Source organism: Lepisma saccharinum, chromosome 12, assembly GCF_977018435.1.
Source record: "Lepisma saccharinum chromosome 12, izLepSacc3.1, whole genome shotgun sequence".
Taxonomy (NCBI): Eukaryota; Metazoa; Arthropoda; class Insecta; order Zygentoma; family Lepismatidae; genus Lepisma; species Lepisma saccharinum.
In genome coordinates, this window is record NC_139240.1 from 42730359 (window position 1) to 42746823 (window position 16465).

The 16465-nt window shown below is 39.7% G+C and overlaps 1 protein-coding gene across 1 annotated transcript in view; it reads right to left on the reverse strand.

Moving 5' to 3' along the window:
- LOC145996032 (transcription factor hamlet-like) overlaps window positions 1-16465 on the reverse strand; it is a 438379-nt gene that overhangs the window by 148139 nt on the left and 273775 nt on the right. Inside the window, exon 2 of the mRNA XM_083132219.1 lies at window positions 9732-10069. Within this exon, the coding sequence (XP_082988345.1) occupies window positions 9732-10069 (338 nt within the window). The remainder of the gene's footprint in view (window positions 1-9731; window positions 10070-16465) is intronic.

The window sequence follows — 16465 nt, forward strand, 5'->3', positions numbered from 1 at the left end:
TGGGGGGTTCCTGACGCTGCCGGGGAAAGGGAGGGGGGATGAGAAAGTATCCTGTGGGAGGCGAAGGGGAGAGAAAACGAGGTTTTCCGCCCTTTGATAAATTCCCGGGAGACGACAGCTTCTGTGAAATGAAAATTTGCCGCGGGATGCCAGGAAGGAGAGAGGAGAATAGTTGAGGTGAAAGCAGAAATCTGTTATGTCTTGTTTCTAGGCGTCTGCCTCGGAAATGTCACATGGGTAAGGATGTAAGTTGTAAAATTTCTCGTTCCTTTGTTTTCAACTACATATAAACCCAAGAGGAATGCAATGGTAAGATGTAAAAGTATTAAAGTAAGCTCAAACTTAAGTTATTAAATGAGACGCTCAGAATAATAACGGCAGATCCCAACCAAAGTTCAGTTTGAGAAAAATGACATTACCTGTTTCATTTCAAAACTCAGGAGACTTTTAACATTATGACGTTATTTTTTTAGGTTCTTTTAAATATGGTTTTTCAAGTTTATCTGCAAATTCTTGAACCATTGTGGTTAATAGTTTCACAGATTTTGTGCTGTTTACTAGGAAAAAATATACACAAGTGAAAAAATGGGGTAAAACTTATGTACAAGAAAGAACCCAACCGAACACCAATCACCTCATGTCCCTACCGTACGCAGGGTTTTCTTTATTCGGAGGAAGCTGGAATTTCACTTCACCGTAACATGATACTTATAGGTAAACTTGCGCCTACTTTCGTCTCTGATTATTCTGTCCATTTTGTATGCCTTTCGAAGTTCATTTTTCTCGATTAAATAAAAGAAATAGGCATTCTGCTTATTATAATCACCAAGGCCATAACACTACGTGTCCTTCACATCGCCAGACAAACGTTGAAACACGCAAGTTGAAATCAGGAAAGTTACAGCACTTCTCTAATGTTCAGTGGTGTAATCGCAGTTTTAAAAAATGGACACGGAATATCATATCTTGCTCTGAAATCGGCCACAATCAGTATAACATACGTCGAATTGCATGTAAACATGCAATGTAAAACATAACCTTAGTAGGTAACGTAATGTTTAAAACACATGAACCACTTACCTCGCACAGACCTGACTGAATGTGTTGTTATGCCAGAATCTCCGAAAAAGAAGGCAATGACGTACGGTAGTACCAAATAAGTTAAGGAATGCCTTCTGACACAGTGACATGTAATATCCACCTTTGGCATATTGTCTACAACGCCACCGAACTCGTAGCGGACATAAACAAAAGCACACACAGTTGGGATATGTCATTTTCTAACTGATTATATTTTAATTTTCCTTACGGGCAAATTTTGAAGGTGGAATATGAGTGTTTTGGCATATACCAATTCTTTTGATACTTCAGCATATGAAAGGTAGGTGGCAGCAGTATACCGTCATACTTGCATCTCAAAATTCGAGGTCGGTTGGGATCTGCCGTTATTATTCTGAGCGCCTCAAATGTATTATGACTACAAGAAGAGGGACAAGTTGCATATAAACCGAAATGGAAAGTGATAGAAAACTATTTCGGAAAGAAAGGACAATAAATGAGGAAACAAGACAATAACATTGAACGATGGAAGAACAGTGAAAAGGAAATGAGAAACTGATGACCATAGATGGACGGGGCAGAAGGGCAAAGGAGAAAAGGAAAAAATGAAGGAAAGAGTATCCGAGTAACATTACCAGTACCCGCCGAATTAAGGAAAGATAATCCGAGTAACATTAACACTACCCGTGGAATGAAGGAAAGACCATGCGAGTAACATTGTCACTATCCGCAGAATTATGTAAAGAGCATCCGAGTAACATTACCACTACCCGTGGAATGAAGGAAAGAGCATGCGGGTAACATTACTAGTATCCCCCGAATTAAGGATGGAGCATTCGAGCAACATTACCAGTACCCGCACATTTAAGGAAAGAGCATGCGAGTAATATTGCCAGTAAACGCCGAATTAAGGAAAGAGCATCCGAGTAACATTACCACTACCCGCCGAATGAAGGAAAGAGCATGCGGGTAACATTACTAGTATCCCCCGAATTAAGGATGGAGCATTCGAGTAACATTACCAGTACCCGCATATTTAAGGAAAGAGCATTCGAGTAATATTGCCAGTAAACGCCGAATTAAGGAAAGAGCGTCCGAGTAACATTACATTCATTCATTCATTGTTTTCTGCCTAATTGGCAGGTTTTTCACTGCAATCTCCAGCTTTCCCTGTTCTCTGCCTTACGCTTCATAATAGCATACGACCCAGTTAATTTAATATCATCCATAAGCTGATATCTCTTTCTTCCACGGACTTTTCTTCCTTCAACCATTCCCTCCAAGGCATCTCTTAGCAGGCAGTTTCTTCTTAGACAGTGTCCTAACCAGTTTCTTTTCCTCTTCTTGATGGTCTCCAGTATAGATCTTTTTTCACCAACTCTTTTCAGTATAGCTTCGTTACACTACCCGCCGAATTAAGGAGTGAGTAACATTGTCATTACCCGCAGAATTATGGAAAGAGCATCCAAGTAACATTAACACTACTCGCCGAATGAAGGAAAGAGCATGCGAGTAATATTGCCAGTAAACACCTTAAGGAAAGAGGATCCGAGTAACATTAACATTACCCGTCGAATTAAGAAGCGAGTAACAGTCATTACCCGCAGAATTATGGAAAGAGCATCCAAGTAACATTAACACTACTCGTCGAATGAAGGAAAAAGCATGTGAGTATTATTGCCAGTAAACACCGAATTAAGGAAAGAGCATCCGAGTAACATTACACTACCCGCCGAATTAAGGAGCGAGTAACATTGTCACTACCCGCAGAATTATGGAAAGAGCATCCGAGTAACATTACGACTACCCGCCGAATTAAAGAAAGAGCATCCGAGTAACATTAACACTACTCGCCGAATGAAGGAAAGTGCATGCGAGTAACATTACTAGTATCCCCTGAATTAAGAAAAGAGCATCCGAGTGACATTACCAGTACCCGCCGAATTAAGTAAAGAGTATATGAGTATTACCACTAATCTGGGAACTTGTTCCACACACGAATTTAACTGCTAGCCCATGTATCTATGCCAGAATGACATCTTCCATGCTGCGTTCATTCTGAGTTGTTTAAAAGATCGTATCAGCAGCTTTTAATCACCAAAGTCTTCTGTGTCGTGCATTTCATGAACTTTTTATGGGTCAGCTCAAACTGATAACTGATAAGCAGTGAAGAAAAAGTGTCAGAAAAAATAGAGAAGAGAAATCAGATGTCACTTCATTCGTGATTCTTCCACTTCCGTGTGTCAAGACAGAAAAGAAAGGAGAGAAATTGGTATCAAACTTTCGTCCTGATAGAAAAATACTGCAAAGCAATGAAAAAAACTTAAGAAATTCTTTATTAGTAAAAAACACACACTTTCAAACATATTCCCCTTTGTGCTCCAGATTCGTTGCGTTGTATTTGATGACTGGAAAGGATTAGGTGGGGGGAGGGCGGTTACAGAAGAAGGTAAAGGAGACTCCTTGATTTTTGACGTAATAAATCGAGACACTGATGGGGAGTTTGGAAAGAGGGGGAAGGCTGGATTGATGAATGAGGTTCTGTGATTTCCTCGAGATCTCTGAAACTCGATTGTCACGTGATGGCGGACTCAAAGGCAAAGATGGATGACTGCGTACAGACAAAACCGATTTTTTTTTCTTCAAATGATCCAGTTTCAATATTGTGACGTAGCATGGAGGTGCCGTTGGGAGGAGGGCAAGGTACGAATTAACGAGAAGTTAGGATCTCCCTTCCCCTGAACGCACCCAAGTGATCTTGGCAACAGAGGTCCCAGATATTTTACGAAAGAAACTACTGGACTATTCCTCTTTTCAAAACCAGCACAATGTCATGAAAGAGACAGCCAACGTTTAACATAATACAATTAAATAGGGTTTGATTTCCATGTAGTGAAATGTGCAAACAAAGAAACGGTTTAAGTCTTTCCTATTCGTTGCTTTATTTTACTTCGCTTTTCTGCCACTTTTGGCTAATCGCGAAGATGAAGATAAGTGATATGATGAAATTGATAAAGGGGACACTTACAACGAACATCCATGTCCAGGGAGAGTCTCACATTCATGATTCTGAACATAAAAATTGGCTCATATATTTCAGGTTGGACATCAACAATATTCTTACTTGAAAGAAGAAAATAAATGCGTACATTTATCCTGTAGATATAAGCCACGTCAGTTCTGGATACGCTTCCGAGCTTTCAAGAGCTAAAGTCCCTCTCATCTTCACTGACGAAAGTGATATTAGCTCTCAAAAGCGGGAAAGCATATCCGCTGATATCTCTAGAGTAGAGAATATCTTCATTATCCTCTGCCAGGAAAGCTTCAAGAATCATTTCAAGAAAATATTTTTCCGACAGAGAGAGAAAAAAACAACTATTGGTTGATAACACTTCCACATGGCAAGGGTCCCTTGACCTTTCGCTGTTTCTCGTTATTTACAATTTGATTAATTACTCTCGGCCGATGTGAGTGGGATGCACGCCTTTCCCACGCCAGCTCAATTGGGGCGGATATTCACTCTGTTTAGTAAATTATGGCGTGCTAAGTGAGAGAGCGCAAGGGGGAGAGAAAAGTGCGAAGAGGGGGGCGGGGAGGGAGGATTCGTACAGTGAATAAAGAAGAGGGGGGAAGATCTGTAACGTTAATTGCGCCTAAGAGGATAAATCAATTGCGGAAGCCCACAATAGGGCTCATTGGGGGTGACCTAAGTGATAGCTTAGACAGGGTGTGGGGCTAAGTGTAGGGCGCGGAGGAGAGGGGGTTAAAGATTGACAAAGGAACAACGGGGAGCGTATATTGACATGCTAGGAAGAGGGAAAGTGCACGAAAAATGGTTCCCCTCTTTTATGTTCATTAACGATAGGGGACATATATACCGTTTGTCGTATGTCTCTCTTTTTTAGCATCTCGATTCTACAATACTATGAGAAAATGACATGCAATCTGAGAATTTTTTTCAAGTATCGGCCTTTTTCAAGTATCGGCCAAAGTATGTACGTTTATTCCTTCATCTACACCATTAATTAACTCCATAGTAGCGATCAACCTAAAGTGGTGGCTCGACGACATTAGGTAGTCATATCACCGTTATAATTGTTTGATTTGATTAATTGATTGATCTAGCCCGGCATAGGGACAGATGGAAGGCTTGTGTTGCTGGAGCCATAAACCTTCGGGTTTAAGACTGCTAGAGAGTTAGTTAGTTATTTACTGTTAACGAAGTTATTATTTCGTTATTGTCTAGAATTTTCCTACCTCCCCGATAGCAAAGTGGTATCGTGATTGCATTATAATCAAGGGGTCCCGGGTTCGATATCCGGTGGAGGCCCTTAGTGGTGAGGATCGCACTTCATTCAGTTCCGATTAGCCTTTCTGAGCATAAAGTGGACAGACATAAAGCAAACTCTAGAACGCGTGTGTTCAAGTGTAACGCGTAAATGTTATTGTGATTTTATAATAATTAAAATACATGCAACACGAGCACAAAAAAATGTCGCACAAAGTTTAATATAATAAAGTAGCAACTGCTAAGTAGACGTTTCCACCAACCAACCAAACCTCGGAAAAGTCATGGAATTTTGTTTTTATGAAAGAAGAAATTGTAGAAAAGTATAAAATTGTATATTATGCGCCTGAATGATAGACATTACGCTGTGTCGCAATGTGCGTTGGGTTGTAGCAGTATCAGGCGTGAACTGTTCGGCAGTTTTTGTAGGTTTTAGGTATTTTTAGTGTTCATGAGTAGTTACTACTATACCATCACGTGAAATGAGGCATAATTGCGAGAAATTCTCATAAGCGGCACTAGGGGGTTACCCACCCATTCATCAGTGGATGCATTTGGAGGATAGCTGGAGAACGTGACCTCATGGACAAGATTTCATGGCATTGGGCAATGATAATGGGCGAGAGATCTCATCGATTGGTTTAGTATATTTAACGTCACGTTTCTGTCTTTGGCTGATCGCGAGTATGGGGATAAATAATGATATGGGATGAGGATATTGTGCAGGAGTCTGGGCCTGCACAATAGTGTAGTGGTAACGTCGTGGTCTTGTGATCAAGGTGTCCCGAGCTCGATTCCCGGTGGAGACACATAGTGGTTCGGATCCCACTTTAAACTGTAAGTGCAGTCCCGATTAGCCTTTCTGTGAATAAAGTGGATGTAAAAACAAATCAAAGCAATATGGTCAAGCCTATATGGTCAACACAATAGAAGCCCCACAGCTCTGGGTCCATGAGCCAGAGTCTCGTTAACCTGCAAGAAAATAAGCCCAGGGTGCACTAGTGCAATTGTGTGTCCTTGTTCCTCATGGAAAGTGAGCTTTGTAATCTACTATATATATAAAAATGTATGTATGTATATATGTTTGGGGGTGTAAGGGGTGACCTTCCACGTAGTACACCCAAATGTCAACCTCACTTCCACGTTAGTACACCCTGGACTGAAGAATAACGAGGCTCTGGCGACTGGCCCTATGGCCAGCATAATTTTGTTTGTGTTGTCCTGTACTTTTGTCCTTATGTGTGCTGAGTGACCCTCTACAGCCTCAGCTTTTAACGAAAGTCAGAATATTTTATGATTTTAGTTATACAACGTTAGAGTTGTTATTTGTAATGGTAAGCGACTGGACCCCGTATAATGTGACGGGTGCAAAATAGCCTTAGTGCTGACGCACCCAAAATTTTAAATTCAAATATCAAATGTATATATGTTTGTTCCGGCATAACTCTCGAACGCCAGGAGCAATTTCAACCAAACTTGGTGCACATATGACTTACAACCTGGAAAGAAATACTGTGGGGGTAAGAGACGCCTGGCACCCCTAGAGGTGGGGGTGGGAAGGGGGTGACATGTAAAAATAATCGAAAACGACCGATATTTGTGTGGAATCCATAACGTTCGTGGTCGCTAAAATGAACAGTGACACTCCCAGTGCCGTTCCATTTATTTATTCTTGCTCCTGGAGGTGAACTAAAAATGTTGTTCATAATCAAGTTTTGAGTTAAATTAATATTATACTGAATTTGTAAATGATTTTACTTTATAATTTGTATACTGTACTTATACTTTAAAATACCTGTAAATAAAATTAGTTACATTTTACACTATAGATAGAATTCATTATTTTCCTATCTAATAGAAGATTGGGATAAATAAATGCCCGGGCAACGCCGGGTAAATAAATTATAAATATTATTGGATCAATGCCTTCATAATCCAAGACGTCTTAACGATGATGCTGTAAAGTAACTCTTTGATTTTGTGAATCGGTAACGATGTTATCAACCCGAGACCGATAACGTGGCATAAGATGAGTTTTCGCCGGGAATCTCGTTCCGTATCAAATCACTGCAGAACTTATAACCCAAACGGGATGAGGGGAGCGTAGCCTGCAAACGTTTCGTGTTGAATTGAAACCACCTGCTTGCCATGGTTGACCGTTGCCAAGAAGCATCCACGTGCAACGAACTCAAATAATATAGCAATGCAGCGCAATCTGCAATTCTGGTGTGCGAGATGTGAAGAGCAAACAACAAACAGGCAAACAAACAAACAAGGGAACACAGAAACAAACATTCGCCGATGCAGAAAACAAGGGAGGAATCGGCGATGCAGATGAGCACGCATCAACAAACGTTTCACGCTTCGTATGACAGTTCATGGGTTTGTTCCCCGGGGGCAGTGTATCCATATATTGTTCCCTGCAACTAAATCTGGGGAGCTTCGTTTCGTTTAAATTCCACGGTGCAGACTAGTAATAGTAATAAGAGTGTTGCGTATTCTTCAGGTAAATACTGGTTCACCCTAATGATGGAACATCGTAAGAAAACTGGTTGGATCGTTCTTGTTCCAACATAATGTACGTTTTTATGACAAATCAGTTTCGAGGCTTTAATTTCTGCCCAAGTTCCTTAGTAGTTTCAGTAGACACTTATTATATGCCATTTTAGAGCATATGACTTTCCATTGATTAAGCATTGATATTTTTAGAATCTAAGCAATTTCGGAGAGCTCAATCCTGGTAGCTTCGCAATTAAATATGTTATAATCTATTTCTGCTGCTGCCTGGGGATATGCACATGACAATATTCAGCGAACAACATCCCCTACAATTCATTGAGCGAAATCACGCCTGGCACCAGACCAGAGTAAGCATTGTGCGTATGATCCAATGTATATAATTATTGTGATCATATGAGGAATGTGTACGTATAAAATATCGAAAATTTTATCGCTGTAAGAAGACTTCTCATACGCTTTCCTTGACACCCGCGAATCTGTTTGCTGGACTTCATGCGCATTCAACTCTCTCCCCAAACTGCGCTGCGTGATGACGTCAAGTTGAATATCATCCATTACATTCAACAAGTTCTATTAGTTCAGTATTAGATATACATTTTTCTTAGTGAAGCACTGGCAATTCTACGAATATATACAATTTTCTGCCAACTTTCCATAACAGTGATTTATCTATAGTATGTCATATTGTAGAGTTTCCTATATACGAACTCTTTTATTTTTTCTCTTCACATAAGAATGATATTTCGTTAATAAATTTCTATGTAAATGCATCATTAATTAATTATTATAATTGCTTTCTATTTTGATCTAAGCATCCTTAGGTCAGTAGCACCATCGCCCCTTTGGACGGCCAAATGCAGGAAAATGTGGCAAAATAAAGGCCTGGATATCAAAATGGAAGATGTAACTTTTTTTTTTTACCATATCCCCTCTTATAAAAATCCTTGGCACACCACTATCTTGGATGTACCATAAAGTTTCTAGACGAGGAACGACAGTAAGTTACTGTTTAATGTGATAGGCTATCATACATTTCCATCAATCCTTATTACACTCACTAACAAAACAAGTATGCTATTGGTTCAGCTGAGCAGCTTGATTTTTACTTTACGTTGTGTATGCTTAATGGTTATCACTCTCACTCTCACTTTCACTCTCACCTTCACAATCACTCTTTCGATTAGCTTAACCTGTAGAATTACGAACAAAACCCTCTGTCGTGAATACTTGAATATGGAGTAACGGGCTGCAGTCTACGTTAGAATGTTACGTAGAATGCCAAACCACATATCTATTAAACACAAGGATGCAGAATTAGTTTTGGTCCTAAAGAGATCAAATCACTGGAGTTTCCAATCGTGGCCAGGTAATGAAGCTATTGGTCCCTTGGTCTTTTTTTACTGTGGCGGCAGTACTTTATTTTATCCATTCCCAGCACTCATATTCATTCTCCCTAACCAGCGTGTTCGTGTGAATATATTTCCTCTTTGTATACGTTTGTACCTATCGCTCTAGTCAGCACATTATATCAACTATATTCTTTCTTTAACTGGCTACTAAATTGTACTCCAGTTTAGAACGCCGTTTGGTGCTTATCTTCCACCTGCCAAGTCAAGTCTATAAGCAGAAGGCTCATTACGCGCTGCGTCACGTGGGAAGCACCTGCGCAGAAGCATGCGCTGTACACTCTCGTGCATGCGCAGAAGAACAAAGAGTCTTCTGTTTCGAGCCAGATGCTCAGAAAACGTGCGCACAAGGTGGGAGGAAGAAGCCAGCTTATCGCATTACAAAACGGGTTTTCAGTGTTGCCCAGAAAGACACATGGAAACTCGTTGGATTGAAAAAAAATGAAGTATGTACTTACTTCCCAAGCGTACCGCGCATCCATAGGCTCAGGCGTCCACTTTCCGAGGAACGGCCCGTAGCGGGCCCCTCGGGCCACCTGTTGCCGGCTCCAAACGCCCGCTCCCGAGGTCACCTGAGATTCCCTCAGTTCCAGCTCTGCGGGGACCGTCGAGAGTTGAGACCTGATTCTTTGTTCCAGAGTCGCCGGCTCGGCTGGCTGCCCTCCACGTGGCTCCTCGCTCGCCTTTAGGTCCATCGCAACGGGCTCGACAGGGTCACGTGGCCCCATGACGTCCGTCGAAGACAGCATCGAGTCCTCCTCTGCAGTCCCAGCCTCCTCTGCCTCGTCACTGCTCCCTGCAACGAAGCACAGCAGGGCGCTTTCACTTCATAGCTCTCAAATAGCATACAGTAAACTTTCAGCAGAACGAACTTCGAAATACAGTAAACTCTCAGTGGAACGAACTTCGTAAATTATCAAGGGCGTGACAGCTACGCACGCTAACCTTTAATTTACATCGTCACTGGACCAATAGCATGTAAACAAGTAATATCTGTTTTTCGTGGGAACTTCTGACCTTTCTTGCTTGGGTATATTTCTACCGTATATAAACAGCAATTGTAGTTCTCATGTACTCTTTAGATACTTTATGTGGATTCCTCGTATAATTCCCCGAAATAATATTTCGTTCTAATAGAGCTTTATTGTACGTTTAATGCATATGCATCTTAATTGTTGACTGCAGTGGAGTATAACAGAATGAGTAACACTTAGAAAAATCTAATAATTCAATACAATGATCGCTAGTGAACATTACTTGGGATCAACATCTAGTAAATTATACAGACGCAGAGTGTAAGTATAATTAATCTTAAATTTTATTATGTTTATGTTAAGGCTGCCAGTATGTTTGCGTATTGTTTACAACATTTAAAATTAGTAAAACAGCAAAAATCTTGGAACTGACTTCATCCGACTCCTGATTGGCCATTTTAAGCAAACAACACGCGACTGGAATGCAAATTGTCTACATAAGCCCGCATCGGTTATCTTGAGAAGAATCTATCCATACATGATATACGTGTATTTGATATATGTGAATCAACGAGGGATTGTCCAATCTGATCAAAGTATATGTTTAAGAGCGCTAAAGAATTGTATTTCACGTCACGTTATAGTCGTGTCCTATTGTTTGATAAAGAAAACATGCATCTACTCAAACAGTGCATAATGAGAAAAAATAAGAACTCTTGAAAAATTACTTGGAATATTTATGGTATGGGTAGTACTACTTATGTGAATGTGTGACATATGCGAGTACGCCAATATTTTGTTGATCTGACTATTCAGTTGATGTTACCGATATTTTATGAATTAAGTATTGACACATACATTTGGATAGAAAAGATAAATACATGCATAACATGTGATTGAAAATTCATAACTTACGATTGTTATTTCTGTTTCCATCCTTAACATTATTACTTTGTGGTTTCCTTGGTGACAACTTAATACTTGCTTGCGTCAGGCCACGACTTATATGTGTGGAAACCTAAGTCTAACAATATAGAAGCCCCCACCCTTCCCTCCCTCCCTACTATATACAACTTCAGTTATAACTTTTATGCCAAATTATGTGACATGGTTAAGTTATGTATTCCATAATCCTTAACAAATAAAACATATTCCCATCGGTGGACGGCTCCTTTGCAAATGGAGGCTTAATGCTTTAGCCCCCTCTCAAAGAATCCCTAAACCAAGGCCTGGCGTTTGTGCTTTCTTTCTAATAACTAAGATACTATATACAGTGAAAACTTTTATAATGTACACACACAGAGGAATCTGAAACGTTTGTAATTCAGCACCTGTGTTCCACTTACCACTTTGATGATGGTACTGGAAATGTCAACATGACAAACATGTCAGCTGGAAAAAGTCATCAGTAAATTACAAAGTACGGGAAATGTAGTTCATTTTGGATCATGAAAACTTCAGATCTTATTAATTGCCAAATATTACTTATCGCCCTGCGTAATAGCCACTGTAGAGGTTTGAAAGTAGATCATTTTATTAGTGTTTCTTATGAAAAGACTAACACAAAATATACCTAATAAGAGTTTTTATAAAAATCGTTAAGAATTATGAGGAATAGTTTAGAGCAATACATAAATAAAATAAACTCCATGACGCAACATCTCGGAGGGCCAGGGTTTGCCACGCGGATTTTTCATTGACGTAATGAACTTTCAGGATCAGTTATTTTTTAGAATTAATATATATATTATAATTAATATATATTATAATTAATATATATATTATAATTAATACATACGTGTTAACCAAAGAGTTGGAACAAATTAATATTATTTATTGTTACACAAAAATATAAATTGCAAACAATTTTCTTTTGCCGAATTCTTTGCACACATTTTTTGAATAAAATTCGTTTATGCAATGTTCTCAACGGAAACCAAAACCGTTATTACATAAAGGGAACCAAATGTATCCGAAATTACCAAATGTTTATAAATGTTCGAAGTTTGCAATTTTTTTACAAAATTTTTCAAACAAAAAATTCTTTTTTTTTTTTCAACACGGAACCCAAATATGTAAAACGAATGGGGATGTTCCATTTGAAATTTCAAATTTACCCCCCACCCACCTTAAGAGGTGGGTGGCGGCGATGAAATTTTTGCGGCATTGACTTACCCCCTCAATAGTATCAAACTTTTATTCTGTGCAATTTTTCGATTGGATGCATTCTGCATGCGATATTCCATACTATCATTATAAATGGACCACCCGGTATATATATATATGAAACAATCCATGTCAAACTGTCCCTGAATCTCCATTTTTTAAATTAAATGAAATGCTGTAACTTTATTTTATTTTGTGTCAACAATATAGACTTGTCATTTGGATAAAAATTCAAGTATTATACGTAGTTAAGGTAGAAGGTATTTTTACATATTGTTCGTTTATTTTAATTTTTTTATTCACTTTTGTCCCACCCGTGACACCAAAGAACAATTAATTTCTCCTCTAACTGTTACATTTCCCACTCAACTCCACTAGAATATTAAATGGTCAATTGCCTTCTGTCATTGTTTTAAATAACTTATTTTTCATGTAAATTCGCAGAAATTTAAAATAAATTTCCTATTAAGTAAAGAGGCAGTGTTTTATCCGTCCCACCCGTGACACAAAATTGTTCACTTATGAAATAGCTATAAATCTGGGAAAGTATTCTAAGGGTAGTTTAGTTCAATCAGCAGTGTTAAGTTTCATAATTCCTTGCACGGAAACTATAAGAAAAATTTTGCTTTCAGTAGAATAGTTACTTTAATGCCAAAAATGTAGTCTGGGCGTCCCACCCGTGACAATGTATACGTATGTATCTGTGTATGTGTGTGTTTGTGTGAAAACTTTTTGGAAACCCAGCTGTTTCACTTAGGCGCATGACTCATAAAGTTGCGGACCTTTAGTTGCAAGAAGAAATCGGTTGCTGCGATTGCATCCACACTACTGCAGACAGGATTCCTCTTACGTCTTCCTCTTGTCTCCACCTGCGTCGCTTACAGAGGGCAGCTGCGGGCGGTGTCAAGTGCGTGATTCTCTGTTTGCTCTCCCAGATTAATTCTGCAGTACAAGAGATCCGAGTACACAGAAGAGTCCCCCTTATCTCTATCGTCTTCTGCGACGAGTCAGGTGTGAAGATAGTTTCATCACAGCAGGCACACGCGCGATTGCGCGTCCCTGGCAACCGGGAATTCTCAGAAACATTCTTCCTCGTGATTTCCATGTACTCCCACCTGGTCTTTATACATTTTGCAGTCGTGACAGGGATGGCCCGGGTTCGAATCCCGACCTGGGCATGGATGTTATTTATCACTGTCCCTTCATCAATTTAATTATATCATCATTCATCCGAAGAGTGGTTAGTACAGCGGGCTACGACGCCAGGGGTCCCGGATTCGATCCGCGCAAGGGTGTTCTTTCTCGATGTCCCTTCATCAATTTCATCATATCACCACTCATACTCATCTTCGCGATTAGCCAACAGTTGCAAAAAAACGAAGTAATATAAACAAAATCAATCACTAATTCTCACCGTCGCGGTTATCCAAAAGTGGAAGAAAGGCGACATTAAATAATAAAAATCAAATCAAAACAGGGATGGCGTAATTCGTGAAATTTATCTCCTGGGTTTCTGGCTTCCGATTTATCCACACATCCACAACACCCCCCAAAATTCCTTCAACACCCCTTAAAAATTTTCACGAAGCCCCAATTTATGGTCACTTTTACTCTATATGTAACCTTACACCCCCTCTGAATCAAACATACATACCCGACTTGACTGAATAAACCCCTGAGCATCAGGACAATGGGATGAATTACACAGTTTTACCAAAAAATAATTTATTGTCCAAACATTTGTTTCAATAGGTGACACACATAAAATTGTTCGTACAGGCTCGTAGCTAGAATTGATCTCCAGGGGGGCTCAAGGGTTTATAAAACAAGTAAGTTTTTCAAAAGTTTACCAGCACTAAATGAAGGTAAATAATGTGTGGGTGTGTTAAGGGGGTTCTTGAAGTTAATATGGCATCGAAAAATTTAGAAATATCATTCAAATACATATAGTTTTTTCAACATCTAAAACATCTCTAGAAGTATAAATTGATTGCAACTGACCTCATCCATAAGTAGATTTTGGTGATGTGTTTAATGGAAGCAATTTCATCCACACATTTAACAGCAACGAGATGTAACAGATGGTTAAAGAACAAGTCATTCCTGGATTAGGGGTTTGCACCATTTCCTCACACTCATAACTGAAGCCGAGAGAATATTGCAATCACTTCCCCATACTTAGACGTCGGCTCATAAACAAGATGAACGAATGTCATGGCTGCTCTTCGTGTTATATGAATTTATCCCAAGCAATGAGCATATGTCCACAATTTCACTCGTCACTGCAAGAAAATTTTACAATATGGTTTTACCTAATTTCAGGGAGGGAAGGGGCTGAGGCCATTCCCAGGGGCGGGGTGGTGGGGGGCTCGGCACGCCCTGGCCTCTGCATGACTACGGCCCTGTCGTCAAAACCAAATTTCTTTAGTAACCGTGCACGTTTACCATAGTTACCAAATAATTTGCTCAAAATCACCACATCTTACTAAAGTTACCAAATCGTCATTAGTGGATTTGCAATCATGCATGGAAAACATTCCACGATTTACATCGTATCTTGAATAAAGTAAGTTACAGTTACTACTTTTTTGACCAAAGATACTATTACTGTAATTTTATTACTTTGAAAGCAATTTTCAGAAAAGTAATAATTTTCTGTTATTGGTCGTATTTAACTAGAAAGAGAAACGAAAGTAACAGGAAGATGCATCTTGACCTGCTTCTTTTGGCTACTCTTCTTATCTTCGGAGTTTCATTGAGTTCGTTGCTTCGTTGACAGCTCTCTGTTAAGAGAGAAAGGAAGGGGATCAGGACGTTTCAGGAAAGACTGAGAGATATCCTGTTGTGTTGACCTGGTCAGTGACAGAATTCCGTGCTATCAGCTCGTCTGCTGCCCTTTTAGTGGGCCGCTATCAGTGATGGATTGATGCTGAGGAAATCGTCTCCTGCGAGATGTCACAATGACCTCCCCCCAGCGCTCGACAACGGTGCGAAGAGGATGAGTGGCAGCAAGAGACGGAAAGGTCTGCAGAGAATTCTCCGCAGTGTGAGAAGATCGCGATGGACCAACACTCTGGCTTCTCGTTCACGAGTAGACTAAGTAGGAAGATAATATCAACTCGCATTGCATCAGACAGCTGCGAGGACCCTAAACTGCCCCTCCCCACCGATCTTTTTCCGTGGCGAGCTGGGAAAAAGAGAGAGAAAAACATATGAACGTAAAGAAGACACGTTGAAGATATGATATGTCGTTGGAAAAAGTTGAAAGCTCCCATGTGGTTAGCCGTAACTTGGATGTCTGCGTTTTGGTAGTCTCGTCTGTCTCGTGTCGAGTTCTAAAACACAGTCTCGGTCTCATATCGGCCTCGAAGGGTATTGTCGATCTAGTTTAGATTCTCGTAATATCCAATACAAGCAAGACATACATACATAATTACAAAAATGTTTTCCAGTACTCTAAACAAGCGAAAAACGTTTCATTGTCTAAAAAAAAAAGAGAACCACACATAAAACTGATCACATGGTTCGTGCATTTTTTTTCGAATTCCAAATGAGACGTAGTGAAGAATAATCTAGTCATTCACAATTGTTTCCTTACAGGCGGTGTGAAAACGCTAGTGGCGAAAAATATAAGAACGGCAGTTAACGTTCCAGTGTGTGACCGAGACGTAGGAGCAGATGGACACACACACAGGTATGTACCATTTCTTGAAAATATTCTATGAATTCAAGTGATTTTATTCGAGTATATATTTTTCCGGTTGATCAACTTCTGTTTCTCCCTAACATACACGAACACACACATGCATGTAGATACAAGTATTAGTAATTTCGGATTCTGTCAGTTGCAAATTGCACATAGAAAGCCTTCTTCTAAAGCGTCACCATATTTCAATGAGCGCCGACTGGTGGCGAGAGCGTGAAACGTAAAACAAAACTTTTGTGGCTCCTGCTCAACATGAAGCATTCTTCTTCAGTATACGATAATCATAAATGATAGAGTTATAATGTTCCAAAAGTTTTCAGTTCTTATCTAATTCTTCTGGGGGTGC